The 26,379-nt window shown below is 48.8% G+C and overlaps 7 protein-coding genes across 13 annotated transcripts; 1 reads left to right on the top strand and 6 right to left on the bottom strand.

Annotated features, from left to right (window-relative positions):
* Positions 1-3,932: 3,932 nt before the first annotated feature.
* Positions 3,933-8,399, bottom strand: LOC9642505 (protein transport protein Sec24-like At4g32640). The gene is made up of 24 exons (XM_024675984.1): positions 7,671-8,399; positions 7,477-7,614; positions 7,347-7,421; positions 7,197-7,295; positions 7,033-7,144; positions 6,856-6,983; positions 6,684-6,803; positions 6,541-6,621; positions 6,410-6,487; positions 6,268-6,360; positions 6,161-6,215; positions 6,045-6,109; positions 5,924-5,995; positions 5,788-5,871; positions 5,617-5,736; positions 5,505-5,570; positions 5,376-5,453; positions 5,169-5,307; positions 4,951-5,115; positions 4,750-4,892; positions 4,523-4,702; positions 4,375-4,463; positions 4,283-4,314; positions 3,933-4,218 (listed from the first exon to the last, which is right to left on the bottom strand). The coding sequence occupies exons 1-24, from the start codon at positions 8,322-8,324 to the stop codon at positions 4,103-4,105; spliced, it is 2,982 nt and encodes a 993-aa protein (XP_024531752.1). The 5' UTR covers positions 8,325-8,399; the 3' UTR covers positions 3,933-4,102.
* Positions 8,370-10,340, bottom strand: LOC112346617. Its single transcript, XM_024675985.1, has 5 exons — positions 9,838-10,340; positions 9,461-9,779; positions 9,067-9,398; positions 8,935-8,994; positions 8,370-8,866 (listed from the first exon to the last, which is right to left on the bottom strand). The coding sequence occupies exons 1-5, from the start codon at positions 10,338-10,340 to the stop codon at positions 8,827-8,829; spliced, it is 1,254 nt and encodes a 417-aa protein (XP_024531753.1). The 3' UTR covers positions 8,370-8,826.
* Positions 10,341-10,471: 131 nt separating this feature from the next.
* Positions 10,472-13,961, top strand: LOC9641815 (clathrin interactor EPSIN 1). Of its 2 annotated transcripts, none has more exons than XM_024676079.1 (14): positions 10,472-10,613; positions 10,678-10,793; positions 10,870-10,921; positions 10,986-11,065; positions 11,132-11,210; positions 11,283-11,366; positions 11,422-11,567; positions 11,618-11,884; positions 11,941-11,967; positions 12,021-12,110; positions 12,173-12,288; positions 12,355-12,485; positions 12,541-13,480; positions 13,542-13,961. In XM_024676079.1, the coding sequence occupies exons 2-14, from the start codon at positions 10,753-10,755 to the stop codon at positions 13,889-13,891; spliced, it is 2,403 nt and encodes an 800-aa protein (XP_024531847.1). In that variant the 5' UTR covers positions 10,472-10,613; positions 10,678-10,752; the 3' UTR covers positions 13,892-13,961. The 2 variants fall into 2 exon arrangements, with proteins under 2 accessions (XP_024531847.1, XP_002971268.2); XM_002971222.2 differs by having other exon boundaries at positions 11,938-11,967.
* A 1,475-nt stretch (positions 13,962-15,436) lies between these two features.
* Positions 15,437-16,667, bottom strand: LOC9641814 (N-(5'-phosphoribosyl)anthranilate isomerase 1, chloroplastic). Its single transcript, XM_002971022.2, has 3 exons — positions 16,272-16,667; positions 16,041-16,210; positions 15,437-15,972 (listed from the first exon to the last, which is right to left on the bottom strand). Exons 1-3 carry the CDS (start codon positions 16,647-16,649, stop codon positions 15,714-15,716), a joined length of 807 nt encoding a protein of 268 aa, XP_002971068.1. The 5' UTR covers positions 16,650-16,667; the 3' UTR covers positions 15,437-15,713.
* Positions 16,668-17,332: 665 nt separating this feature from the next.
* LOC9642504 (glycine-rich RNA-binding protein RZ1A) lies at positions 17,333-17,804 on the bottom strand. The gene is made up of 2 exons (XM_024676166.1): positions 17,703-17,804; positions 17,333-17,644 (listed from the first exon to the last, which is right to left on the bottom strand). The coding sequence occupies exons 1-2, from the start codon at positions 17,802-17,804 to the stop codon at positions 17,333-17,335; spliced, it is 414 nt and encodes a 137-aa protein (XP_024531934.1).
* A 2,016-nt stretch (positions 17,805-19,820) lies between these two features.
* On the bottom strand, positions 19,821-23,953 carry LOC9641812 (transcription factor MYB3R-5). 5 transcript variants are annotated; one of them, XR_002992527.1, is made up of 13 exons: positions 23,524-23,939; positions 23,419-23,473; positions 23,283-23,340; positions 23,125-23,219; positions 22,829-23,061; positions 21,679-22,777; positions 21,471-21,619; positions 21,310-21,409; positions 20,991-21,254; positions 20,710-20,921; positions 20,496-20,586; positions 20,205-20,441; positions 19,821-20,132 (listed from the first exon to the last, which is right to left on the bottom strand). XR_002992527.1 is itself a non-coding variant. In XM_024676055.1 (10 exons), exons 1-10 carry the CDS (start codon positions 23,643-23,645, stop codon positions 20,772-20,774), a joined length of 2,325 nt encoding a protein of 774 aa, XP_024531823.1. In that variant the 5' UTR covers positions 23,646-23,939; the 3' UTR covers positions 20,653-20,771. The 5 variants fall into 5 exon arrangements, 3 of the variants coding, with proteins under 3 accessions (XP_024531823.1, XP_024531824.1, XP_024531825.1); XR_002992528.1 differs by having other exon boundaries at positions 19,821-20,129; XM_024676055.1 differs by lacking the exons at positions 19,821-20,132; positions 20,205-20,441; positions 20,496-20,586 and having other exon boundaries at positions 20,653-20,921.
* Positions 23,954-24,128: 175 nt separating this feature from the next.
* LOC9642503 (ubiquitin-like modifier-activating enzyme 5) lies at positions 24,129-26,366 on the bottom strand. Of its 2 annotated transcripts, XM_024675968.1 has the most exons (14): positions 26,218-26,366; positions 26,086-26,160; positions 25,917-26,030; positions 25,729-25,857; positions 25,606-25,674; positions 25,397-25,552; positions 25,305-25,341; positions 25,172-25,254; positions 25,049-25,123; positions 24,915-24,989; positions 24,770-24,856; positions 24,590-24,705; positions 24,446-24,507; positions 24,129-24,369 (listed from the first exon to the last, which is right to left on the bottom strand). In XM_024675968.1, the coding sequence occupies exons 1-14, from the start codon at positions 26,320-26,322 to the stop codon at positions 24,221-24,223; spliced, it is 1,332 nt and encodes a 443-aa protein (XP_024531736.1). In that variant the 5' UTR covers positions 26,323-26,366; the 3' UTR covers positions 24,129-24,220. The 2 variants fall into 2 exon arrangements, with proteins under 2 accessions (XP_024531736.1, XP_024531735.1); XM_024675967.1 differs by having other exon boundaries at positions 25,049-25,254.
* Between the last annotated feature and the right edge of the window lie 13 nt (positions 26,367-26,379).

The raw sequence follows: 26,379 nt of genomic DNA, 5'->3' as shown, positions 1-26,379 counted from the left end.
AGGCTAGGGGTGAAAGCCTAAAGCATGTGTTCTCCAGGGGGAGGGAGGGGGGGTTCCAAATGTATAGTAGGGATAGTGGTTGGAATATATGTTCGATCATTTAAAATATTAGTTTGGCTCCTATTTGGCGTCGACTAAATCAATATCTTGCAATTCTATAGCCTAAGCAGGAGTTGATAATCCCCCAATTTGTGACAACATGATTCATAGAAATATTAGCTTGGATAATATTCAATACCTCTCTTGATGGCATCATGTTATATACATGCCTCCAATTGGGATCAATAAGCCTCATGTACTTGTACAGCATTGGTTTTGAAATTCCAAGGTAAGTTGCAAGGTAACTAGTAGTTTTAGTCTAGAGAATTCAAGTAACAAAATTAATTAGATTTCCAAAGCCTTGCGACTGTACAAATTTAGTACACAATTAGTATAACAATGGATAATTTAAAGCCATAAATCAGGTGGTTTCACACACACCATTAGGAAATACTTTAGGCCAAACAATTTTGACACTGCAACCGAAAAAAACAAATGATCTACAAACAAGAAATAAATTTCACCTCCTACCAGAAAAACTCATCTACCATGCCAGTTGAATCCTGTCTTGGGCAGCAACATTAAGGACCAGGACAAGCTACCAACCCTAAGTTAACAAATCAAAGTTATGCTAATGAGTGTATGGAGTGATAATGGAAACATGCCATGGCCATCCGATGGGCATATTATGGCCATAAAATTATAGACGAATTGGAAGACAACATGTCAATTTTTGCATATGATCATCCGCTAAATTGCACACCATAACTTCCTCTTTTTTTAACCAATGCTCCATTAGCCCTTTGATTCTACCTGAGGTAGAGAGTTCGAGCCTCTCTCACCCCATGTTTCTCCCAATAAGTTTGTATTTAAATCAGATTTAAAATCACAATTCATTTTGTGCCTCCAATTTGGTTAGTTCTTGATGCAATGGTCCTTTGCTCCATTTCCAGCCAAACTGGCATTGGTGGCACTTCTTGTTGTACCAGTACCAGTTTCTTGGGCAACTCACGCATTTGCTTCCACTCCACTTCCATCTGATCTAGAAATGTAAACTAATTTTTTTTTTGTATCCCTTCTTTGCTTTGCTGTATTATGGTGCCAATTTATATGGAGGATTTGAGGCTAACACTGCTATGTACACGGTTTTTACTGCTTCTCGGGCACGATATGTCGTGTTTGTGCTTGATTGACGTGGTCAAGAAACAAGTGTACGACTTTATCCAGATGAACAACCTCGAGTTTCCTTGTGAAATTATCAAAAATATCCCGGTATGTTTATCTATCTATCTATCTCGTTGCGATCAATCACTATTTTATATGAATTGCCTCATATGCATTAAAAAATATGATAATGTTTTCAAAAGTGAACGCACTTATTGATATGGTGGAGAAAAGGCCTCCAAGCTTCTAAACATTCCAAAAAAACTTTATGAAATATTAGAAAATGAAACTCAAGCAGCAAGGCAGGATGAAATCTCTTCCGATCCTGCCGAGGAAATGGGACTTCCGCTACCGTAGAATGGACGACACAGTTTATTTACCAAAAGGTTATTACAATTGGCTTTATACACGTTTCAGCATGGAAATGATGGGCAATTCAGTTCTTACAGAACCTTCCAGTCCAGCGCCAGCCCCTTTTCGCATCGGTGGCAACCGATGTCATACCAGTGCCAACAGAGCAACGGTGGCAAGAACTGGTATACCAGAACCAGTACTCCGGGCATCGGTGGCAGGAATTGTTGTACCAGAGACGCACGTCTTCCTAATCGTATCCCAGTGCCAACCCGACTTGCATTCCCACGTCAGGGCGCTTGCATTTGCAATGCCTCCCACCAGGAGCACCGCCTCACGCTCTTCTTGTTGCTCGCCATTTTCTTAAAGCTCTCCTCTTGCCTCTGTCTCGACTTGCAAACGATAAGAAACTTTGAGTGCTAATCCTATAAGACGTGGTCACAGCCTAGAACTGTAAATCCTCCCATCCAACACTTCAAGCTTCTCCAAGTTAGTTCAGGGCTACTCATTGACAATATCTACGTTAAAAAATCAAATGTGAAGCTGTGATACAATGCGGCCTTGGCTTGGACTGGGTACCGATTGATCCAGATTTGGTCCGCATTTGAGACAACACAATCCTGTGGGGAAGGATGGAAACCAAGTGAACTAGAAAATTCACGTAAACTTTTCTTGAAGTTTACCTCAAACAATGTCGAAAAGATGACATAGACACTTCTCTGGTAGCTTCTCTTGTACTAAAGCCTTCTTTTGTGTTCGTGGAGTATCTTGGCTGAAAGTAAAAATCAGTCGTAGAATGCAGCCGCAGGATAAATAAAGGTTAGAAAGAAAGAAAGCTGGGGTCGGGAGTTCGAGCTCACATCTTTCATATACTTTCATAACCAAATGGACATGGGACAATTATTTTGTGACGATCCATCAAATATTGGATTCCAACTTGGTCAGTTCTTGATGCAATGGTCCTTGCTCCATTTCCAGCCAAATTGGCATTGGTGGCACTTGTTGTTGTACCAGTACCAGCTGCTCGGGCAACTCACGCATTTGCTTCCACTCCACTTCCAACCGGAGAGACATTGGTGGCAATCGTTGCTATACCAGTACCAGCCTTTGGGACACTGGATGCACTTGTGGCCGTCCTAGTTCCAGCCAGATTTGCATTTCTGCTGGGCTGCTGCGCTTTCGATTCCACCAACGTCCACTCCAACCAGGAGGATTGTCAAACGTGGCCAGAAGCATCAGCTGTGACTTGCTCGCCATTGTATCGTCAATAGAAATGCAAACTGATTGCTTTTCTTGTATCTCTTCTTTCTCTTGATTAAATGCTTTGCTGTGTTATGGTGTTGCCAATGTGGGACCAATTTATATGGAGGATTTGAGGCTGAGTAGCTATGCACACGGTTTTTACTGCGTCTCCGGCACGACATGTCGTGTTTGTGCTTGATTGACGGGGTCAATCCAGATGAAACAGTCTCTATTTAAGTCCCGTGAAATCATCAAAAGACAATGCATTAAAAAATATGATAATATTTTTAAAAGTAAATAGCTAGAAACTGCAAGAAATTTACGAACCGTAATTTCTTAAAGTCCACTTGTGGCCAAACTAAGAGGCATGATTCACATTTCTCTCTCATCTCTTGTCTCGAGTATGAAACTCAGCAGCGCAAGACTTCGGTATTTCGATAATCTTGCTGCTCGAGTTGCTAGAAACTAAAAGTGAAATTGGCAGCAAGTCTCTCGTCAAGCGGATTCTGGATGAGGAAACCGAGCCTTAGAATGGGATGTCATGGAAAGAAAAGCACACACATTTTATTCACCAAAAGGTTATCACAAGAAACAGCACAACCACAATATTTATTGTCGTTGACATATTACATAAGCTTGGATCTTGATAGGCAACTTCAGTTCTTCTTGCAGGAACTTCCAGTCCAGTGCGAGCCCATCTTGCAGCGGTGGCAAGAATTGTTGTACCAGTACCAGTTTGGCTGGCAATAGACGCACTTCTTCCCATCCCAGTGCCACCCCGGCTTGCATCGCCCCTGGGTGCTCGCACTTGCAATTCCTCCAATGTCAACTCCCACCAGGAGCACCACCACAAGCATCGCCAGCAGCATCTTGTTGCTCGCCATCTTTTTTAAGAACGCCTCTTGCTTTGATGTGATCCCAGACTTGTGAACGAGATCGGAGAAAGCTAGAGAAACTTGGAGGAGCTTGAGTGTGAGCTTTGATGTGCTTGAGTATGGAGTGGGAGGATCTATAGTGCAGGAGAGCGTGTTATAGTTCCGGATAACTTGCTGACTTTTTCGACGTTGAAAAGTAAAATGTCAAGCCGCGCGGATACGGATGTAGATCTTCGACCGTGTCAAGCGCGAAGTCAGACGTTTTGGGTATTTGTGCTTTCATTGTAGTAAAAAACATTAATGTTTTACAACGTCTGGAGTAAAATGGGTTTGCCAAAACATAATTCTTGCAAATGCTATGCTTGAGAATCTTTTAGATTCATGACTAATGGGGAATGTTATTGAATGAATTTCTTCCGCTTTTAATAAGCTCAGCTCCCAGACTGCATTTTTACCTGGATTTGCCTGTGCACGTAGACAAGGAACTCCACATAAGACGAGCCCAGCCCGCTCTTGTCCTCGATCATGAAGGAGTGGAACATCATCTCTGTAACAAAACCGAATGAGCAAGAGTGCCTCGAAAAAGAAAAAAAATGAGAGTGTTTGATCACCTAAAGGATCTCCCCGCTTCAGCAAATGCAACCTAGAATAGCAAGCATCCGCGTTAGAAAGACTAGTGAGAGCTTTTTTTATCGAAACATACCGCAGGTAAGAGCAGCGTTGGCGACGGATCTCGTTCACCATCTTGTTCAGCAAAATTGATGGCTCGTTATCGTACTCTTGCAACAAAAACTGCAAAAGAGAACAAGAGTAAGAAAATTACGAGTCATACGAGCGAGGGAATGAAGTACCTGTCCGGGAATCACTTCGTTCACAGACCGCACTTCAAAGAGTTGATGAAGCAGCTCAGAGGAGACAGCCTTCCCTGCGTATAGAAAAGCGTCCTCACCGGTCTCCAAAAGAAAGATTCCTTCTGGGTCCAGGTTCTCGCTTGATAGAGGAAGCGTCGGTGGTAGACTCGACTCGTCCAGCTATGCAAAACGCGCTTTAATCAGAGTACCAAAGAGATAACTAGTACCTTTGGTATGTTGTGGACGGAAAATAGTCTGGGATACACCAACGGTATCGCGAGGGATGCCGAGATGCTTGTAGCTCGCATAAGCCAGTAAGCTCTTTCATCAACACGAACATCTTGCCGGAGACCCACGCTCTTTGTAAGAGCTGTAAAGAAGGAAACGACATTGTGAAAAGTTAAAAAAACAAACGACACGAAACTTACCGAGTGTATATAGCGGTAGCAGCTTAAGGCATTCGGGCAAGATAAGCTGGCCCGAAGAAGATGCAGTTGCGCAAAACTTTCTATACGAAAACAAGCTCTGAACACACTGTCCAATGGTTTGCTCCCTAACTTGCGAAAGAGGGGAGACAGGCACGCCTTGAGCAGCTGTATCAAAGGCAATTTCAGAACCTTGAACGAAAATCACACAGATTACTTACCAGTTTTCAAAAGATAAGTGAACTGTGCATCTAGATCCGCGCCTTTGAAAAGGTTGCTCAGAACGTTCGTGCAAGTAAGTGATAGTGTACTAACTCTGATACGTCTATGCCCATCGACCGTGGTGTAGAGTAACGCCGACTACAAAAGCATTGACAAGTTTGGCAATAGTCAGAACAGGCAATAGCATTATGTAAATGCAAGCGCACCTGAAAACAACAGTCCGCTCCTTCTTGGAATTTGTCTTCGTGCTTGAACGTGACCAGAATGGATTTATCACAATCAATCTAGAAAAACACACTGCATTACAGGAGCTTAGTTCCATGTAGATCAATTACCGCAGGAAGATCGACATCAGTGGTAACCCGTTTACAGCTGCCAAAGTAGTCCTGGACTTTGATTCCCTACAAGAGAGATTCAGACAGGTTCTAACCAGTTCATATCTTTTACCTGACTACATCGCACACGCATCACGGCTTCAAGTCCTTGAGGCCTGGTTAAGTTCCATCGTAAATCATTATACAACTTAGCTGAATCCATGGTAGCAGAGAAGGGAAAATAATAATAAGCCTGAACACGATGTCAGTCGGACAAAAAGTAAGGAGATTGACAGTAACATACTTGACCTCCAGTTGTGATGGGCACAACTGAAAGTGATGCTATATCGACGTATGTTTGGGTTGTCAAAAACAAGTCCACGCAAACCTGCATGATCGAAAGCTTACATGTTGCAGGGACAAACCTAGTTGCTTGGTACCTGGGACGAAGAAAACTCCTCTGCCATGGCTTTCAAAGTTTTATCTGCAGGTTGTAACACCTTGTGCGCTTCCTAAGAATAAAACAATAGAGTCACATGCTAAACAAGTAAATCTCCATACCGCAGATTTGTCTCGCGCCTCCGCCTCCCTTGGGGTTAAAGCTCCAAGGCCAATAGATGGTAAAACTGCAAACCCCATTTAAGAACGTTCGAAACAAAAGCTTTAGTCCATAGTACCTGATTGGAAAACTAAGAGCTTTCCCCCAGTAGGTTTCAAAGCCAGAAATGACCCCTGCAACAGAATAACACCTTGTATCAAGGTATCTAACTTAAAGCCCAAGCACCTTCATTGCTGCACCAAGAGCTGATTCCTGAACCACGTTGTCATGAAACATGTTGGGTATGTTCTCCAAAAGAGTTTCCATGTGCTCGCGGCCCTTCAATCATCAAAGATGAATACAGAAACTAGAAAGGTCAACTACAAACCTCAGCGACAGGAACCACAAGTCCGTTTTCAACTGGAACATATACGTCTTGTATGTCTGGCACTACGAGCATGGATGGCTGTCGATATCGACTTAGGAAGGATTTGAATAAAAAAAGAACATTATCTAAACCTGTTGCAGGTCTTTACTCAAATTGTAGAAGTGTATAGTTGAATCAAACGTTGCAACTCCAACCATTGTCCTAGGACCTTCCTGAACGTAAAGCAAAATTTTGAATGATTCAAGTAGCACAAAAAACTATGCACCGAGCTTACTGCAATATCCGCCAGAACTCTCTGAATAGCACTGCAAGCTGCGGCGGCCGCTCCCGTCTTGATAGCATTAGCTGAGACATCCACCAGAAAGAAGAACACTGGTGGCATTGGAGGTCGAAGCTACAAAATTTATTTTAACTCTTACGACTGTCTGTATATTGCTAATACGTACCAAATACTCTTGGGTTGCAACGAACTCGACTGTTCCACGAGAGAGTTCAGGCCTGTCGTCAGCGTCTCTCCTTCGTCCATCCGGTCCGAGGTTGCAAACGTAATCTCGCGGAGTTTCGTTTGTGTGTCCTGTTGATGTAGCACGTTAGATTTCATGCTTGCATAGAAAACATCTTACCACAAATATTGCAAACAAAACGGCGTCCTTGGTCGATAAACTTCATAAAGGAATTAATGTATGCTTTACATCTATTGCACCGAACTGGCCCACTTTCTCCAAAGTCAACAACCTGCCAAGCATTTGAGCTACCAAAAACAACAATCTTTGCTTCTCTTGAGTACCTTGATAGGCTCTTCATTCACGTGAGGGAGGGCGAGTGGCTGAATTATCAGAGCCAGAGGCATTTTCGAGGTGTTTAGCAAATCCGCGGTGCATGGAACCTAAGTTTCTCACAATCAGAACGCCAGAAACACCAGTGTTTACCACCTTACCTGATAAAGAGTGCTTCGCATAATCCTTGGGCTACAGTTTCCGGCATCTCTCACGTAAAAATCACTCGTCGAAGACTGCATCGAAGGAAAAAGTTATAAAAGGAGGAACACAAGAGTTTCGCAGGCTTACCGGAGGAATTGGACCGCTAGAAACTGTATCATAAACGGACGTAGCGAAGCTGGGCTGAGGGCGGGGAATTTGAGATGGATCAATGCGTTGCGAAGGAGTCGTAGAGGGAGAGCCAGGCTGCTGTAAATTATCTCCAATCTAGCAACAGAGAAAACAAGCATTAGAGAGCTTTCTCCAAAAAACCCGATACTCACAGAGGGTCTCCAATTCTGGCCAGGAGGAGGCGGCATTTGCGAGTAACCAGGCCCTGGCGGCCGGCTTAGAAACTGTGGAGGCTGGAGTGGAGGCCCTTGCATCTGTAGAGGCTGTGGAGGAGCTTGAGGATGGCTCTGGAATGGCTGCGGCGGCTGTCCCTGGATCGAGGAGGGGTGGCTCTGGAAAGATGGAGGCCCCTGGATTGAGCTCTGGAACGATGGAGGAGGGCCCTGGAACTGGGGAGGCCCTTGGATCGACGCCGACTGGCTCTGGAATGGCGCCGGCATGCCTGAATTCGCCTGGAAGCTCGAAATTTCCTGTCCTGATCCCACTCCCGGGCCCTGGAATGGACGAGAAGGCGGCGCCATACCTTGGAATGGAGGCGGAGGTCGCAGAGATCCGCCATACTGTGGCCGAAAACCTACCATGCCCGGCTGATTCGACGCGCCATACTGTGGCACTGGCGTAGCTCCAGCTCCGGGAGGAGGAGCAGCGGCTTGAGATCCCGGCAGCGGCGGTGGCGGCGCAGATCCATACGGTGGCGGCCGGATGAAGGATCCATCGGGGGGAGCTTGCAGCGGCATAGATCCATACTGTGGAGGGAATCCGCCCGGCCGGATCGGGGCTCCATACGGCGGTACCTGGGAGCTCATTTGATCTGCGCTTCCAGAGAAAAACCCTAAAACAGAGGACTATACTATGGTTGCCCTAAAAAGGGCGATTTTCAATTGGAGTAACAATGAACGCTTAGAACGGACTTAGAAACGGGACTAGAAAACTTCCAGCGCTAGAAAACTCCATGGAACTTTGTGCCTGACTTGTAGCAATGCCGACTTTACCAGCACGGAAGGACAAGCATGGCAATTCTCTGCCGAATCGGCGCTAGCAGCGAGAGTGCAAGATCCACAGTCCTCGAGATCACCTTGCCGTGATCTGGGACGAGATCTTCTGGAAGAAGCCGAGAGTGACTGAAAGTCTGGTTTCCACAGGCTTTCTCGATTTGCCTAGTCGTGCTTGTGAGGACTGAGGAGGAACGCTGGTGAAGTTAAGTTTCTCGATCGTGGACAGGCTTTGCTCTTGGGAGCCGGGACGATACTCTCGAATCGAGGACACGAACCAGGAGAGACGTCATCGACAGAAATTCGAGCAACATCTTCAACAGCCTGAAGTAGCAACGAACAGCTTGCAGTAGATCCTGGGAAAAAAAAAAAAAGAATCCGGTAAGAGAAGATACATCTGATAATACATCTGGAGGATACGAACGTCATCGACAGGAATGAACAGCTTGACGTTGCAACGAACAGTTTACTCCTGAGGTAGATCCTGCAAAAAACTAGAATCTGGTAAGAGAAAATACATGTGAATTCAACCAACCTTTTGTGCGATCTATTTTACTTCTTGAGAAAGTCTGTAAAAAATTTGATTTTCCGGGACGGCGACTTTCTCCTGGCGCTGCCACTGTCAAACTTGGCAGCACCCCAACCCCGAACTCTCTTTTTCGGCAGCATTAAATCTGCTGGCGTGCCATCAATGTCGACAATGGTGAGTACCTCTCTGAATTTCCCTCCAGGCGTGGCTAGCAGTCTCTCCTCCCAGGGTATGGCGTTCTCGTTCCTCCTCCATCGATTTGTATCGATGTCTATCACCAGCTTGTCCGTGGTGAATCCGTAATCTCTCCCGTACAATGGCCTTGATGGCGATTCCTCGTACCATTCCACAGGTTCTCCCTGGAAAAAGTCGTGCTTCAGAAAAACAAAAAGAAAAAAAAAGAAGAAGAACGTAAGAGTACCTCTGTTCTTGGACAAAGTTGACAATGCGTCATCGCAAGTCGCTCGTTCATGCGTCTCATCTTCTCGGCCGCCATTTTTTCCGAGGGAAGTGGAGTGTCTGCGTAGAGCGCATCCTCCTCGGGCCTCCAAAGTTGGAGCTTGATCCCATCCTCGACGCAAACTCCAGCCTTTTCCAGCTCTTTGACGATCGCGCTGCGCCTTTCCAATCCCTGCCGGGACAGAAAGATGACGAGGTTGGATCCCTGTTGCTTCATCAGCTCTACTTCCAACCCGTGCTTCACAGCGGCCGACTCGATCCACGCTTTTGTCTTGGCGAATCTGTGCGAAGCTCTCGGACGTGAAGAAAAGAAAACCTTTTTTTTCCTCGCTCTAGTACCTTGCTCTACGAACAACACCGTTCTTGGCGAGCTCTTCCTCGAGTAGCAATCTCTGGAGCTCCAGCGGCCTCAGCAGGACGTCGTGGTAGAAAAACTCTCGCCCCATCAGCTCCCCTGTCCACTGGCGAATTCGATAGCATCCCTTCTCGTGGAAGAGCTTTGGAATCGTGCACACCCCAATCTCCCTGTTGGCCGGGGTGTGCCCGATCGTCTCCATCGCCGCAATGCAGGCGGCCGGATCGAGCTTCGCGTAATCCATTGCTCCATCGCCGCTAGTCCCTCTGTATGCTCTCCGGAAGAGCGCGTGGAAATCTTGCTCGAACCAGAAGCTACCGATCCTGTTCGCGTAGAAGATTGGCACCTCATTCTCAGCATCGAAGAAAAATCGGAGACGCCGATCACTGCTGCTGCTGCTGCTGCTGCTTCTGATCGATCGAGGCGATGCGATCGATCCGTGGAGCGCCGCTCTCACGACGCTGCAACGTCCCCATCCACAGCGCATGAGCCCTAACCCTAAATTTTAAAAAGTTGACTCGGGCAATCCGACGGCCCTGGGGGCGCCACCTGGGGCTATGCAGTATACTAAGTTGGGCCACATCTCGCCGTTCTTTTAAACCAATGGACGACCAAAAGTGCTCCACGATAGGGGTTTCTCTTTACTGAATCTCCCTGTTCTACATTTTCGTGCGCGTGCGCTGATGCTCCTCCGAGAGGCGGCTCATCGTTTCCTCCGGATTTGCGTTGCTCGCGCGCGTCAATTCGCGATTTTTATGTGGTAAGCATTGCTGACGGCGCCTCCGGCGATGGCATCTGAAGAGATTTCGCTGCGGCTGCCTCAGATCCGGCTGAATATCGCGACCTAGCGCGGAGATCCCAGATCCGGAGCTCCCGAGGGCCTGTTGGGTGTAGCGAAAATGGATTTGAAGAAGGCGCTGGATAAGACGGTCCGGAATATGTGAGTTTTCGCTCGATTTTCTTCGAACAGTGGGGGGAATTCCTGGTGATGCCCAACATTTTTTTTGGTATTGCAGGAAGAGAGAAGTGAACAAGAAGGTGCTTAAAGTTCCAGAAATCGAGAGAAAGGTAAAGGTCTTTTGGTTTTGGCTCTCGAGATCTTACATGTAGCGCTACATTTTTGTTTTCGAAGGTCTTAGAAGCGACTTGCAACGAGCCTTGGGGTCCTCATGGAACACTCATGGCTGATATCGCCCAAGCGACTCGGAATTTGTAATCTCGAAGATTGTTTTGCTTTTCACAGTGCTTGATCGCTTTTTGTGCTTTCCCTTCTTGCAGTAACGAGTATCAGATGATCATGACTATTTTATGGAAGCGTCTGAATGACCGAGGCAGGAACTGGCGTCATGTCTTGAAGGTAAGGTTTTTAAACCCTTTTTTTTCCAATGCAAGCAAAGTTTTTTTGAACTTCTTGTTGTGTTTGTAACAGTCTCTGACGGTGATGGAGTTTCTTGTTGGTCATGGCGCTGAAAGATTCATAGATGAACTGCGGGAGCACACTTACCAAATCCAGGTTCGTAGCAGAACAAGCACAACTATTTCTAGTTCTTAGCCGCGTTGTTTTGCAGACTTTAGTCGATTTTCAATATGTGGACTCTAGTGGTAGGGACCAAGGACTTACTGTAAGGAGGAAAGCCCAGGCATTAGTTTCTCTTATAAACGACAAAGAAAAAATTCGTGAATTTCGTCAAAAAGCAGCTGCGAACAGAGACAAGTACGTAGATCACCCGTCAGTTGATTGTCACTCAATGCTTGCATATGCAGGTACCGTGGCGTATCTTCTGTTGGAGGGATTTATCGCTCGAGTTCTTACTCGAGCACTGGCGGTACTTATTCAGACCGTGACGACGATGATAGATATGGGGGTGGTCGCTATTCCGGAGATAGATACAGGGACGGGGATCGATATGACGACAGATACAGAGACGGAGACAGATACCGAGATGATGATCGCTATGGCCGAGACAGTGATCGTCCTTATTCCGACAAGTATGATGGCACTGATAGAGACCGTGGCTATGAGGATGCAAGGTATGCAACCTCAGTGCTTATAACTCTTCCCATTCTGACTATGCAATTTGCAGAAGTAGTGGGAGCAAAGATGACGACGACTGGTATGTATGCAGTTGTCGTTATAATGCTTACTTATTCTCAATCGCGATTTCAGGAAATCCGAGAGAAAGCAGTCAAGAGGGAGGTCGAATCCCCCGAGCTATGAAGAGGTTTCTAGTCCGGCAAATGGATCTCAAAGCAAGGGGTATATACGTACTTAATGTATGCGTGCACCGGCGCTTACTTGCATATGTTGTATGTCAGCAGGAACGATACTGTTGCTCCTTTAGAGAGCCACGCTAAAAAAGAGGAAGAGTTACGAGAAGAAACCAAGACGGAAAGCTCTCCAGTTGATGAATTTGACCCACGAGGCTCCATACCCGGTATGTACTGCTCAACTTTGTGTTTCTTCTTTTTATTTTGTTGCCAGACTGATCACCTTTGTATAGGTTCTTCATCGGACCAAGATCTTTTTGGTCACGAGCCAAAACTGACATCGGCAGGAACTGCACCTCCGACATTTCTAAGTGCTGTCGAGGAGCTATTTGCTCCCACTAGTGCTCCCTCCGCGTCAAGCACCGTAAGTATGGGGACGAATCGCAGTTCATGTTATAATCACGTGCTTTGGTGTTTAGGATCTTGACCCCTCGAATCCTTTCGGTACGCCAGAGTTTCACGCTAATGCTCCCGATGGCGCAACCAATGGTGTAGCGAATTCATTTGAAGACTCTCTAGCGTTGGCCCTTGTTCCACAGTCGCAGTACGAACAGGAATCTCAGCCTGAGTTGCCATCGCAATTGTCTTCTGACAATCCTTTCCAAGCGCAAAACAGTCAATCGCCGCCGCAGCAACTTCCACAGCAGCAGCAAGAGCAAAGCTTGCCTCAGCAACAATTCCATGCACAACAACAGTTTCCTCCGCAGCAGTTGCAGCAGCAGCTTCCATCGCAGCAACAGTTTCTTCCGCAGCAGTTGCAGCAGCAGCTTCCTTCGCAGCAACAGTTTCCTCCGCAGCAGTTGCAGCCGCAGCAACAGTTTCCTCCACAGCAGCTACCATCGCAGCAGCAGTTCCCTCCGCAGCAGCTTCCACCCCAGGAACAGTTTCCTCCACAGCAGCTACCATCGCAGCAGCAGTTCCCTCCGCAGCAGCTTCCACCCCAGGAACAGTTTCCTCCGCAGCAGCAAATGCCACCTTTCCGTCCACAGCAGCAACAACAGTTCCCTCCTCAGCAGCAGTTTCCCTTCCAGCAGCAGCAATTCCCTCAGCAACAACAACCGGCCTTCCAACAGCAGGCCCAGTCTTTCGTGCCACAGCCACCAACTTTCCGTCCGCCGCACTTTGCACAGGCCGGTTTCCCGCAGCAGCAGCAGCCGCAGTCGTTTCTTCAGCAGCAGCAGCAAACTCCAACTTATTCACAACCTTTTGCTCCACAGCAGCAGCAGCAGCAACAGCAAAGTTCGGTCCAAGACACAACTCTGCACGCCAAGCCGAAGCAGCAGGAACCTTTCCAGCCAAAGTCCGCGGTCTGGGCCGACACTCTCAGCTCGGGTCTCGTGAACCTCAACATAGGACCATGTACGTATGACATCTCTGCTTCTTTTCCCCCCCCAACTCACATTTGTTTCACTGTTTGCAGTAAAGAGCGATCCTCTCGCGGAGCTGGGGATCCACTTGACGGAATCCAAAGTCTCGGCTTCCAGAAGAGAAGAAAAGAAAACATCGTCGGTGCCAGCGACGAAAGGCCAGGCAATGGGGTCGGGCTCTGGTCTCGGGCTGGCTGGTGCTAGTATAATGCACAGGGCACCTCCGCCGCCACCACCCATCATGGGTGGACAAATGGGTATGGGCATGGGCATGGGCATGGGCATGGTGCCTCCACCGCCCATGGGAATGCATCCTAGCATGATGCCCATGGCGCCGCCCATGATGAATGGCATGGGGATGGGGATGTATAACCCATCGCAGCAGCAGGGAGGATTCAGGTAGAGAGAGTATACTGTGAATGGAGTGATTATTTTTTGGGATGATGTGAATAAAATAATTCTTGCAAATAAAACCTCTAGTAGTAACCACAACTAATTTTTTTCACTTTAAAAATGTTTAAAACAATGTCTTTGTTTTGAAAAGTCGTGTATTTTCTTTAGAAAATTATCTGCCGGTCACTAGAGGATGGCCAATTTGATCTCTCATGAGCCCAAGATTATTCCACACGTCAATTGTTTTGTATGTCCCCTTTGCTGTTTTATTGTTGCTTTGCTTTGATTCAAAGAGATTCCTAAGTTTCCCAGATTTGCGTCAATGATGTTGTTTTACCATGATAAACAGTCTTATCAGCAAAGTAATAATTAAAAAACCCTTGAACTTTGTCCTTTAAATTCAATTAACAACCCTCTTGTTTAGTTTAGGGAGGGACGGGCGAGAGGTGTGGACTGCCCAGCCAACTGATGCAAAGCATACCTTTGACCCCCATTCAGACAGGTGAGTTATAGCATCATTACAAAAGCTTAAGCTATTTTGGCTGGTTAAAATGTAAATTTTCAACAGCTGATTGTATGAAGTGTAACAAAGCTCACAATTGGATAGATATTTTTTCGGAAGGCTGTAATTCATAGAGCACTCATGGGCGGCTTCACTTGCATTGTGGGCAGCTTGCCCTGGTATGCCGATCAACGAGACCTGGAAGGATTCATCCAGCTTGGAGATATCACCAGCGCAAAGGTAAATTGCACTTTCTGTTTTTACATTCTCTTCTTTTTCAATTAGATCATGTATGACGAGAAGAACTTCCCAATGGACTATGGCCTCGTCACCTTTAGCAGCGAGAGAGGCATGCGCAAGGCCATTGATAAGATAGCCCTTGCCGGACACGGGCTACGAGTGCCACCCGGTAGAAGTGTTTGAAGCAAAACCAGGGAGGGACTCTTGGAGCCGGGACTTGCGAGAGTGCGGGAGGTGTGGACTGCCCAGCCACTGCAAAAAGGATTGCAACTCCATTCCCCCTACCGATCCAAAGCATGTCTTTGCGGGAGAGCTCAAGCGCGACCCATTCAGACCTGAGGTGAGTTAAAGTTCGTAATTTCTCCTGGAAGTTTGTAATCTCAAGGAAATGGAGTACACGCTCACCCGTGAGGACGCGCCCTGCGAGGCCCCGTCGCCTGTTTACAGCCAGAGATAATGCCGGCAGGTGATGAGACCGTATTGGAAGATGAAGGTCCCTGTGGATTCAAAGCAAATCCAGGAGAGCGTTTTGAGAGCCTTCACTATCTTACCGCCCGAGGAGTACTTCCACAATGATGCGCCAAGATATGATGGCTCTTGCCGTGAGTTCCCCAGGATTATCAGGCCACGAGCGTAAGGGACTGGGACTGAGTTGATTCTTTCACTCCGAGTCCAAACACAAGATGCCTTCTCGTGCTCCAAGCGAAGAAGTGTTACTGCCGGCACTTCTGGCCGTTTCGCTTATGGGCTGCTGCGTTCCACCATTGTCCATTCCAAGGAGGATTGTCACAAACACAGCTAAAAACGCGATCATGATCGTCAAGAAATAGTGCTGATCAAATAATGCAAGTGCCTTTGGGCGCTTGCAACTCTACACAAGTCCAAAGGGTAACTGAAAACGCGTGATCTTTCCAAGCACCACCTCGATCCATCGAGACAATCGGCCGAAGCTAGCTGAAGAAGAAACAACGCCAATGACGTTCACAACTCTCAAAGACAATCGTCTCACTCCAAGCCAAGTGTAGTACGGAATCTTCCCAAACACAAAATGCCTTCTTGCGGTAAATGCTCCAAGCGAAGTGGAACTTGTTCATAATAGCAGAGCATTCTCTTCTCGCTGGCTCCTCCAGTTGTGGACGGCGCTCACGAAAGAGGCGATGCGATCCAAGTCCTTGGCAATCCCATCCGGCCCAGCAATCCCACTCGAAACGTCCACTCCACTCGGCCTCAGCAGCGAGATCGCCCTTCCCACATTCTCGGGCTTCAATCCTCCAGCCAAGAACCATCCTCTCTTCCCAACAAAGCCCAAGCCTGGCCGACTCAAGGATTCCCAATCGAAACTCTCGCCACTGTCAAGTCCCACAGAGAAAAAAAAGTTTGTTCTAGCCGAAGAACACGCAAGGAAAAGATCGCATACCTTCCACCCTGAATGCTATCGATCAGTGTCCACTCCACGGGAGCCCCCGCCACAGGCTGTGGAGTTTGGATGGATCCATCCTTGTCGGCGTGAGCTACGTAGATCACTCGTAGCGATGACGAGGACGATGCGAGGCCATCGAGCGCTGCTCTAGCACCGCTTCCATGGAGCTGCCAGTGCCAATCTCATCATCCTGGAAGAGTTCCCCAATTCCCTGGAGCACTGGCTTACCTGCGCGCAATCTAGCCCGGCCTCCCGGCACGAATCCGCGATCGTGTGCGCGTCCTCGTCCACGAAAACCCCCACCGGCACCGCGCCCTGCTCCCTGGCCGCGGCGGCGATCTCTCTCGCGAGGGAGATCGACACGGATCGCTTGGATCGCGGCCAGAGAATCATCCCAATGTAGCTCGCCCCGGCCGCCGCCGCGCGACTGGCATCCCCGGGTGTGGTGATCCCACACATTTTCACCACTGGCACGTAGTCGCGAGGAGGAGAAGATTCGCAGCACCGGATTGACAACCTAGACGCCGAGAAGCCCTTCCTCTGTGGTGATCTCCTGGCTAGAGGATGGATGCCAGGAGCCGACAAGCTGCCTAGCAGCACTGCCATAGCTCAAGAACCCTAAACTTCAAATGTGCCCTAGAAAGTTCGTTGGGAATTTAGGGTTCTTGGTAAGTCACCATTCGTTTTCTCAAAAAAGAGAGAGAAGCTTTTTAGTTCTTTAGCTAGAGTGTTAGAAGGATTGCGAGGTTTTATAAGATCCTCGCTAGGTACCAAGAGGCCATCACTGAATCATCCAGAGTCGTTCCTTCTTCTAAGCCCGTACCTCGGATCGAAGGCCGTGGCTGTGAAACGATACTTGGGCGGATGGAGCTCCAAAAGACAAAATGGGCCGAGGAACACTGAGAAACTGCTTCGACTGTGCAGGCATCGGTTTCGTTGCAACTGTAGTCTAAATTTTGTGAACCCTTTATTTACTAGAAAACAAAGGTCGGCCTGATAATCCTGGGGACCGGACGCAAAGAGCCATCAGCTCTGTCCATAGGATCATGGAAGAACTCCCAGGGGCCATAGCGATCAAAGGCTTCCAAAACGCTCTTCCGGAGCCGATTTGGATCCACAGCGACCGTCATGTTCCAATACGTTCTCCTCACCTGCCGCCATTCTCTCTGGGTGTAATCAGGCGCCGGGGGCTCCCATGGCCAGTCCTCACGGGTGAGCGTGTACCGCATAACCTCGCACACACACACAAGGAGGAGAGATGACAAACTTTCACGGAGAAATTGCAAGCTTTAACGCACCTCAGGTCTGAATGGGTGGGGCTTGAGCTCTCCCGCAAAGACATGCTTTGGATCGGTAGGGGGAATGGAGTTGCAATCCTTTTTGCAGTGGCCGGGCAGTCCACACCTCTCGCACTCTCGCGTGTCCCAGCTCCAAGAGTCCCTCCCCGGTGTTGCTTCAAACACGTCTAGCAGGTGGACCTCGTAGCCCGTGTCCGGCAAGGGCTTGCCGTTCATCTTCTCAATGGCCTTGCGCATGCCTCTCTCGCTGCTAAAGGTGACGAGGCCATAGCCCATTGGGAAGTTCTTCTCGTCACGCATGATCTAATTAATTGAGAAAAGAAGAGAATTTCAAAACAAAAAGGCATTGAATCTTTATTACCTTGGCGCTGGTGATATCTCCAAACCGGATGAATCCATCCAGGTCTCGTTGATCGGCATACCAGGGCAAGCCGCCCACAACGCAAGTGAAGCCGCCACCCATAACCCTAGCCACTGATCACACGATTATGAACCTTTGGTAATGGGAATTTGTATGGTCCTGCCCTAAATTTCAAATGCGAAGCTTTGCCCTAAAAAAAAGAAAAATTCTTTAGTTCGTTGGAAATTTAGGGTTCTTGGTCCATGGAAGGCGGGGGTGGAGCTGGCGATGCCGCCTTGCGGCTCTTCCGCGTGAGCGTGGATGTGCGGAGCTTCAAGGCGGGCGTGCGCCTGCCAATGCGCGCCGTGAATGCGTTCGTCAAGGTGGTGCTACCGCCGGAGATCGTCAAGCTGGCCCTCGAGTCGGCCACTCCGGGGAGCAATGCGGCCAAGCTTACGGCGCCGCTGAGGAGCCATCCTCCTGTTCTCGTGGAGCGATGCAGCGAAGTCACCATTCCAAATGGGTGAGTCTCCTCTTCCTCGTAGGAAGAAAAGAAGAGAGATCTCTTCCCCGAGAGAAAAAAAAAGAAGAGAGAAACGCTTTTCCTTTAGCTCTTTGTTGTTTGTTTGAGTGTTAGAAGGATTGCGAGCTTTTATAATGATACACTTCTCTACAGATGATAATCTGGTGCTGCCAAACTGGTTTTCAGCTACGTTGCTCTGGAGCTGCCGGTTTCTGTGCTTGGCTTGGCTGCGACACTGGCACAAGATCCTCATCTTCTAGCCGAAGTCTATCATCGCGATAGGTACCAAGAAAACAAATTCCTTTTTGGTTTCAAGCTCTTTGTTCTTCCACAGGTATGCAGCGGACAGCGTGATAGGAATTGCTCGAATCTCCATGGCTCCGTTGATGCACGACCCACGACTCGATGGCTACGTGACTGTGAGGAACGAGAAACAAGTAACTTGGGTTGCATCCAGTTTTTCCGATCGCGCTAATTGTAAGACAGGTCACGACTGGTTCCATCAGGATCGTGCTCGCGGCCGAGGAACTAGGACCCGTCAGTGGATCACAGCACAAGCGCGTGGAAGGCAAGGAGCCATCACTGAATCATCCGTGTCCGGGGCTGGAAGAGTCGTTCCTTCTTCTCAAGAACAACATCAGCCAGTACCTCGGATCGAAGGCCGTGGCTGTGCAAACCGATACTTCGGCGGCCGAAGGAGCTTCCAAAAAGAATGGGCAGAGGAACGCCGAGAAAGAAAAGACCACGGCCACTGCTGCTGCTTCGACTGCTCCTGCCGTGCAGCACGAGAAGGCATCGGTTTCGTTCCAACCGGTTAGCAAAGACGTGGTGCACTGTGCTGCCAAAGACGAGAAGAGCGATGATCTCCGGGAGCACGTCGAGTACGAGCTGGCATGGGAGTTTGAGATGTGGCGGCGGTCGGAAGAAGCGAGGTGGCGCGCAGAGCTCAAGGAGAAGGAAGTCGCGACGATCAAGGCCCTGGAAGAGGAGTCCAAGAGGAAACAAAAGGATCAAGCTGCTGCCTTGGACAAGGTTAGACTTGAGCTCGCTAATCTGGAAGCAAAGCTAAGGTAAGGAAGACAAAAGAACTATGAGACGAGCTTTCCTTCGTAGCGCCCTGAGAGTCATTCTTCTTCTTTTGTTCCAGGACGAAGCTACTAGCTGTGGAGAAACGAGATAGAACGCTGGTTCATGCCGAAGAAGAAGCGGCTTTGAGAAAGGAAGCCTTGAAACGAGAATGCGCACAGCGAGTAGCAGATGCCGAGGTTTTCTCGCTTTCTTTCTTTTCACTTTTGCCAATGCTCAAATCTTTTGCTTGTGCGTTTCAGAATGTTGCCAAGAGAATGCAAGCCGACTACCAGCAACGAATCGAGATGGAGCACGGCAAGTTTGTGATGCTCCAGCAGCAATACGCTGCCGTGGAGCAGCGCCTGGCAAGCACAAACGCGACGCTGGCCGCGGTGGAGAAGGAGTTTGCGGCCTACAAATCCGCACAGAGGCTATCCTCCGAGGCCGACCTCGCAGCCCAGATCCTAGTCCTCAAGCACCAATGCCACGAGCTGGAAAAGAAAGCTGACGCAGCCGAAAAGACCCGAGACGAGTACAAAGCACAGGTATCAAGAAAGTTCCACCACCTTTTCTCTTTCCTTTTGACTCAATAGAGGGAGGGATTTGCTCACAGGTGATACGGCTGGCCAAAGAACTCGCAAACATGCGCAAGCGCTCGCAAGAGCCACCGCCCCCGCGGCCTAGCAGCGGCGGTCGGGACACGACGGCTCTCACGGCAATGCTCCAGGAACATCTTCGCGCAGCTAGCCAAGACAAGCTCGAGCTCAAGCAGCTGAAAGAACAAGTGGAGCGCCTCCAGCAACAGGAGCAAACGGCTCTCACGGCCGCCGCAGCTGCCGCCGCTGCTGCTGCCACCGCTGCTGTATCACGACGCCAAGTAAATACCGAGGCATTGAGCAAAGAGGCCACTGCCGATGCCAAAGAGAGCGAACCTGACGAAAGCAAGCACGAGACCAAGGAGCACAAGGAAGCTGTGATCCCGGCAACCAGTCATCCAGCAGTTGCCGAGCCCGAGCAACGCAATCCAGTGCCTCAAAAGCCTCCACTGCCGCCGCCGCCGCCGCCGCCACCACCACCACCGAAAGGAGAGCTTTTCGAGAGACTAGCAGCGATGGAGCACATAGTTGCTCCTTCGTTTGACGACAGCGAGCCCTTCCTATCACAGATAACTGCATTCCAGAGGTCTGAGATAGTGAGGCTCACCAAGCAGAAGGCCGACTTACTGCAAACGGGAGTCTACACCGTCCACGACAGGATAATCCGGGGCCTCGACGAGGAGATTAGAAGGCTCCGGTCGATTGACACCGCGGGGCTCTGCTCGCGGTAACAAACCGTGTGTCATTAGCGAGAAAAGAGAGAGTGAGTAAATACAGATAGAAAGTCACGCTTAAAAACCAGTATGAGCGCTGCTACATTTACACAAAAATGGGTACATACCTTTCCTCGAGAGGAAACAGAGAACCTGGAAGCTGAGAGATTTAGAGGTATATGATGATAAATTACCGGTACTCTTTCAAGAGATACATGGACGGACTGAATGGATCCAGCAGCCCCGCCGCAGCAGCTTGGCCCGTGTCGTCGGCTGCCAGTGGTCCGCGGAGCAAGTTCGTCAGGTCCATGTTTGGCGAGCAAATCTCCGCTTGGAAAGGCTGCAAGGCAGATTACTACTTAAGCCAAGTTGGGAAAGAGATGTAGAGAGAAGGACGAGCAAAACTTACGAGGAGCCAACTTAGTAACGATCCCGAGGTGCCCCCTGCGTTGTCATCCGACTCTGTCATGTTCTCCTTGGAGTCGTGAGAGAAAATGTTTTCATCCATTCGCATCTTACGAAGTGGAATGGGGGTGACCGCGCTTTCAGAGGACGGTACCTTGGCCAGCACCTCCTCAGCGTCCGAGTACGCTGTGGCAGCATGCTCGCTCAGGTGCATCATAATGCCCAGCGCGTCGTCTCCTCCACCATCCATTGGCAAATTCATCCCCTGCTAGAAAGACCGTTAGCGAGACTCTCTAAATCCTTGCAAGAAAATCTTTGCACACCTGAAGAAGCGAAGGCGAGCCATCCTTTCCCAAGGAGAGGAACGAATCAAGCCTCCACGGAGACTTCGAAAGTGGTGACAAACCGCTGAAGAAACGATCACTGCACGCATTCCGGTTAAAACTGTACCAAGCAAAGAAAGAAAGAAAGAAACATGACTTGCCATTTATTAGCGGAGTTCAGTGTGCTCTGACCCAAGACGCCAAGCCGGCTAGGAGTTTTGATCGTCAGCTTTGCTTTTCCCTTCGCTTTATGGGGTGGCGGTGATTCTCCAGGATCCAACAGAAGAGGCCGATCAGAGGACGATGTTTGCTGCCGACAAAATGTCATAAAAACAATACAAACAGGGCAGTAAGAAGAGAGTAGAATACCTGGATTTGTTGCTTCTCGCTTGAGGCATCACCACCATCGCCAAGTCTTCCCCTCTTCGACTTAACCTCTCCTTCTCCACGAGCAGATTCCTCGGAGTCGCCTTTACTGCACTCTGCGTTGATATCAGCGCTGCATGCCTGGAAGTGCTGCCTGAGTCTTCGAAATTCGTCCACTCCAATATCATTTGCCTCTGATATTGAAGACAACTTTGAAGAAACGTTGTAAGGAGGAGACAGTAAAACCGCGCTGCCTTCCGCTTTGCTGGCCGCATTCCCAGCATTATCCGTCAGCCTTGGCTCTGCAAACTTGGCTCCGTCACCACCACCAGCCTGCGAAGGACTCAAGAGCTGCCTCGGTCTCTTTCGCAATATAGAAGGCGTTCCTCCAAAACTCTTTGCAGCAGACCTCAGCTTTTCTTGGGGACTGGTGAAGCTGGATGGAGAGTACGTGAACGGTGTTGTACAATTCACGAACGGCATTATCATCTGTCTCACCCCGAGAGGACTGTACTCTTCATGCGCACTGCTGAGGTCATAGTTCATAAAAGGCAAGTCCGAGCTGGCCAGGCGAGGCGGTTCGTAGAAAAGAAGATCCTGTTCCTCGGTAATTTCTTGTGAGGCATCTGCTTTGGTAGTCCCTTCCCCGGCACTTTCTTCGAGCTTCATCTCGTTCAGCGATGAGAAAACCGGTTCAAAGTGCTCAACCATATTCTGATCCTGTCCATATGCCGCTGCAGATGGTTCTGTCGCAGTCGAAACGTCGAGCGAGTTGGACTGAGCTAGATCTTCCGTTGTAGGCTGACTGGCTGCGTCCATGGAGCACTCTCCCGACAAATAATACGCAGGATACAATCCCGAAGGTGGCTGAGAAATCAGTCCGGGTTCCGTAGACGCAATCCTTTTCTGTCGAAGCGATGGATCAAAGCCGGGAGCCAGAGGAATTTTGGGATGCGGAGGCCTTGGGACCGCTTGTGCCTGCTTAGCCTCCATTTGAAGTTGATAGTCTGCGAGGGCTTTCGAAATCGGGTCATTTGCAAGTGCTGGATCAACCTTCTTCTTCATGGTACTGTTCCAGTGATTCTTGATGGAATTGTCCGTCCTGTAAATGCGGAAGTCAGGCCGATTATTCAACAGAAGCAGGAGCACCTACCTTCCGGGTAAAAACTTCGCTATCTCGGCCCATTTGTTTCCGTAGCGTTGGTGTGCATAAATTAGAGCAAGATCTTCCTGTTGAGTCCAAGCATCCCTTTTGATATTAGGATTAAGATGGTTGTGCCATCTCTCTCGACACTGCTTTCCGATCCGTCCAGGCAAGTTTTGCGCAATGACTGACCATTTCTTAGCACCATACTTGTTCACCAGCTCAATTATCCTATCATCCTCCTACAAAGAACCAAAAATGAGCAAACTTCACGGCTAGTATCAACTAGTTGTTGTTCTTCTCACCTCTTTCGTCCACGGACCCTTCACAAGGTCGGGATTTAAAACCTTTTGCCACCGATGCAAGCACTGCACATCGGTACGATTTTTGAAAAACGCGGCTGGAAACAAACCAAAGACGTCGTTGAGCACAGAACTGAAAGCATCAGATCGACACAACATACCAATCTTTTTCCAATTCTTCGACTTGAAACATTGCACAGCTCGTCTCAGAACATCATCCTGGACGAAGAAATAAAATTAGATTAAAAAACAAAAGTCCTGGAAGAACCAAACGGTACTAATGGATAATTCAATCACCTCGTCAGCGGTCCAGCCTCCTTTGGAAGATCTCCTCGTTGGCCCGCCAATTCGCCTGGACAGAATCCCAAAATCAAGCCAATTCACGAGAAATCCAAGCCATACCCCTGCACCGGAGGCAATTGATTCGTCGCATCGTCGTCCGTGTCCGCTCCAGAGGAACAAATGGAGGAGTGGGGCGGATCATCAGTCGTGCTGTTGCTGCCTTTGACCTTGCTCGATGCCATCTATCTGCTACTGCTCCTAATTGCGATTTCTACCATACCTGTTGAAAATCTATGCCCCGGCTCAAGTAAGCTGCAAAGATCTATGCTGGAAATCGAAATCCAAGGCCCCGGGACACCCGCGCCAAGGCGCCTGCCGCAATCTCAGCTCCCAGCAGGCGCTACAAACCCTAGAAACTCCATGGCGCCCCATGCTCGCTACCAAACGAAACCCTAGCTCCTTAGCTCGCGTCCATACCTGGCGGATCTAACGGTGGAGATTCGAAAGATTGGGGGACGGACGGTGGATCCGAGTGCCCACAGAACGGTATTTGCTCGATGGGAAGGGCGGTGACGGGCAGCGACGGGCGGCTTTCCAAAGGCCTTTGACGGGCAGTGGCAATTTTGGCAACGGTTACCTGCCGGCCGGGATTAATGGCCGGAAAGCCCAAACGCACGCGTGACCGCTTTGCCGGCGTGCCGGGAAGTGCTACCGGCGACACAGGGTTAAATTTTCAAATTTTACTCCTGTCGCCTTTCAAATTTTGGAACGTTGGGGGGGTTTGGTTAGTGCCAAAGACATCGCATTTAAGCTAAAGCTAATCCGAGTTTAGAGCCTGGAGCTGCCGCTCTAACTCTTCTAGATCGTTATCTTGCGCTGCGGCTCCACCAACAAATGCCTCATCAAGTTTGCGAAACGCATCGTCCGCGTCTGGGAGCTCTCGCAGAAATCCCTCGGGAAGAATCTCTGCACACATCGCCAACGTATGAGATTTCCCTCGCAAGATCTCTGGAGAGAAGGAATGAGAAAACGAAGAACTTACGCGAATTCGGCGTCGTTTGAGCATCCAAAAACACGTCTTTGTCGTCGTCGTCGTCCATTACGCTGCGATGAAACCAAACAGGAGGAGTAAGCCCGAGAGCGCAAAACCAAACAACGAAGAAGAAACGAGAAGAAGAAAACTTACGTGATGTTCCACTCGTTGTCCTCGTGAAGGGGTGCAACATCCTGTACTGCTCGATCCGCCTCGGCTTTGGCTCTCGCAAGAGCGTCTCTCTCGGGCTTCTTTTTCACGTATTCATGCTGTACAGAAATTCAACACATCTCTCGATCGGTCGACTTTGCTTTCCTCGTAATTAATGCCTACCTGACGCTCCACACAGGCAGCATTTGTGCACTGGGTATTGGGCTTCATTTCCATCGTTGGAAAGAAATCCTTGAGTGCGCTATAGCCCTGATATACGCAGCTCTTTAAGAACTGGATAGCGAAGAGAAGTAAATGATCCACTTACCAGGTATCTCGACACTTGTCCAAACTCCAACAGATATTTGAGCGTACTTTGGACCAGTAGACCCGCAACAATTCCCTGCAAAACATTCCAAAGGGTCAAGACGGAGACGAATGAAACCGTAACCGCAATAACACCATCGTGGTTGGCAAAGAAGCAGCACAGACTCCCTCACGTTTAAGCGTTCGCTCATCAATTCCAGATGCGACCACCTGAAGCCACGCATGAATGCAAGGAATAGAAAATCTGGAAAGTCTTACCAGCGGGGGTGCACAAGCAAAACAGGCTGTTTCGCCAGGAATCAAAAGCTGTATATGACCAGAGACAGCATCCTCAGAAACTCCTGTTCCAAAAATTATGTGGCTCCACCTTGAAAAGATGTATTAGCTTTACCTGACTCTATCCAAGTTTGCCCAAGCTCGTTACAGGCCTAGCACAAGGAAACATGAGAAAAGCTTCAACACAAAACCAAGAAAAAGCTTTACCTGATTTACTACCATACGTGCTTCGTAGTTGTCCACACAACTAAGAACGAGATCAACTCCACTCGGAGAAGCACTCGATTTCTCCTTGAAAGGTCGTGCAAGACTCTCCATAAAGCTCCCGAATCCTTCCACTGTCGTAATGTTGAGCTTATACCCCTGCAGCAGGCTGGAGAGCTTTGGTCATTTGGTCATTACCAGAAAAGCTTTACCTCCAAAACAACATCCGGATTGATGCTGGTCAAGGTTTGCACGGCAGCATCCGTTTTCGATAGGCCTGCCTAAAACGAAGAACACAGAAAAGGAACTCAGAAGATCACTCAAAACGACAGTACTTGCTCGGGACGGAAGAAAAGACGATTCATGTTGGCGAGTTCCACAGTGTCGTAGTCATAGAGAAGGAGGCGGCCTATTCCACATCTAGTGAGCATCTCCGCTGCAACACTTCCAACTCCTCCAACACCCTGAGAAAAAAAAAGAGAAGAGTTTGACAAGCTCAACAACAAGGAAAGACAATGCTCACCACAATCGCTACTGAAAAATCCCGAATTTTCTCATAGTTATTCACTATTCCCATGCGTTTGAGAGCCATCAACCTGCTGTAAGGATTACTTCCCACGACCTCGGCACTCATGTTCTAACCAAAGAAAGAATCACGCGACAATAAACGCCAAAAAAAAAGAATTTCACACCTGAATTTTCTGTCGAGCGGGTAGATCTGGATCTCTCTGCGACAAAGCATCCAGTTTCTCCACATTCTTCTTGAGCTACACGAACAAAAACGCTCTAATCTCTTTCTAGATCACGCAAAAACACATACGAACCTGATTGATCGATTCGCGGAGTAGATCCGAGGACGCTGCCGCGGGATCGGCGAGAAGATCGTCAGCAGCATCGATGAGCGCCTTGAGCTTGCTGCCAGACGCCATGACGAAGAAAGAGTAAAGAGGAAAGGTTTTACAATTAGGGTTAGGGTTCCTGGCGCT

The sequence above is a fragment of the Selaginella moellendorffii genome, unplaced genomic scaffold, assembly GCF_000143415.4.
Source record: "Selaginella moellendorffii unplaced genomic scaffold, v1.0 SELMOscaffold_16, whole genome shotgun sequence".
NCBI lineage: Eukaryota > Viridiplantae > Streptophyta > Lycopodiopsida > Selaginellales > Selaginellaceae > Selaginella > Selaginella moellendorffii.
The sequence above is the reverse complement of the archived record's forward strand: the minus strand, read 5'-3'. Positions and strand labels throughout refer to the sequence as shown.

What these genes read in the sequence shown, in the direction of transcription:
- LOC9642505 (XM_024675984.1), bottom strand. Translation starts at nt 8,324, where the DNA reads ATGAGCTCCCAGGTACCGCCGTATGGAGCCCCGATCCGGCCGGGCGGA. An exon ending in TGAATGAAGAGCCTATCAAG is followed by an intron (nt 7,145 to 7,196) that starts GTACTCAAGAGA and finishes AATGCTTGGCAG; the next exon opens with GTTGTTGACTTTGGAGAAAG. An exon ending in CAACGCTGCTCTTACCTGCG is followed by an intron (nt 4,315 to 4,374) that starts GTATGTTTCGAT and finishes TTGCTATTCTAG; the next exon opens with GTTGCATTTGCTGAAGCGGG.
- LOC112346617 (XM_024675985.1), bottom strand. Translation starts at nt 10,340, where the DNA reads ATGCGCTGTGGATGGGGACGTTGCAGCGTCGTGAGAGCGGCGCTCCAC. An exon ending in AACTTTGTCCAAGAACAGAG is followed by an intron (nt 9,399 to 9,460) that starts GTACTCTTACGT and finishes GACTTTTTCCAG; the next exon opens with GGAGAACCTGTGGAATGGTA. An exon ending in TTTACAGACTTTCTCAAGAA is followed by an intron (nt 8,995 to 9,066) that starts GTAAAATAGATC and finishes AGTTTTTTGCAG; the next exon opens with GATCTACCTCAGGAGTAAAC.
- LOC9641815 (XM_002971222.2), top strand. Translation starts at nt 10,753, where the DNA reads ATGGATTTGAAGAAGGCGCTGGATAAGACGGTCCGGAATAT. An exon ending in AGCACACTTACCAAATCCAG is followed by an intron (nt 11,367 to 11,421) that starts GTTCGTAGCAGA and finishes GTTGTTTTGCAG; the next exon opens with ACTTTAGTCGATTTTCAATA. An exon ending in CGTGGCTATGAGGATGCAAG is followed by an intron (nt 11,885 to 11,937) that starts GTATGCAACCTC and finishes TGCAATTTGCAG; the next exon opens with AAGTAGTGGGAGCAAAGATG.
- LOC9641814 (XM_002971022.2), bottom strand. Translation starts at nt 16,649, where the DNA reads ATGGCAGTGCTGCTAGGCAGCTTGTCGGCTCCTGGCATCCATCCTCTA. An exon ending in CCGGGCTAGATTGCGCGCAG is followed by an intron (nt 16,211 to 16,271) that starts GTAAGCCAGTGC and finishes TGGCACTGGCAG; the next exon opens with CTCCATGGAAGCGGTGCTAG. An exon ending in GATAGCATTCAGGGTGGAAG is followed by an intron (nt 15,973 to 16,040) that starts GTATGCGATCTT and finishes GGGACTTGACAG; the next exon opens with TGGCGAGAGTTTCGATTGGG.
- LOC9642504 (XM_024676166.1), bottom strand. Translation starts at nt 17,804, where the DNA reads ATGGGTGGCGGCTTCACTTGCGTTGTGGGCGGCTTGCCCTGGTATGCC. An exon ending in GAGATATCACCAGCGCCAAG is followed by an intron (nt 17,645 to 17,702) that starts GTAATAAAGATT and finishes TCAATTAATTAG; the next exon opens with ATCATGCGTGACGAGAAGAA.
- LOC9641812 (XM_024676055.1), bottom strand. Translation starts at nt 23,645, where the DNA reads ATGGCATCGAGCAAGGTCAAAGGCAGCAACAGCACGACTGATGATCCG. An exon ending in GCGAAGTTTTTACCCGGAAG is followed by an intron (nt 22,778 to 22,828) that starts GTAGGTGCTCCT and finishes CCGCATTTACAG; the next exon opens with GACGGACAATTCCATCAAGA. An exon ending in CGTTACTAAGTTGGCTCCTC is followed by an intron (nt 20,922 to 20,990) that starts GTAAGTTTTGCT and finishes TCTGCCTTGCAG; the next exon opens with CCTTTCCAAGCGGAGATTTG.
- LOC9642503 (XM_024675967.1), bottom strand. Translation starts at nt 26,322, where the DNA reads ATGGCGTCTGGCAGCAAGCTCAAGGCGCTCATCGATGCTGCTGACGAT. An exon ending in ATTTTTCAGTAGCGATTGTG is followed by an intron (nt 25,858 to 25,916) that starts GTGAGCATTGTC and finishes TTTTTTTCTCAG; the next exon opens with GGTGTTGGAGGAGTTGGAAG. An exon ending in TCAAACGACGCCGAATTCGC is followed by an intron (nt 24,370 to 24,445) that starts GTAAGTTCTTCG and finishes CGATGTGTGCAG; the next exon opens with AGATTCTTCCCGAGGGATTT.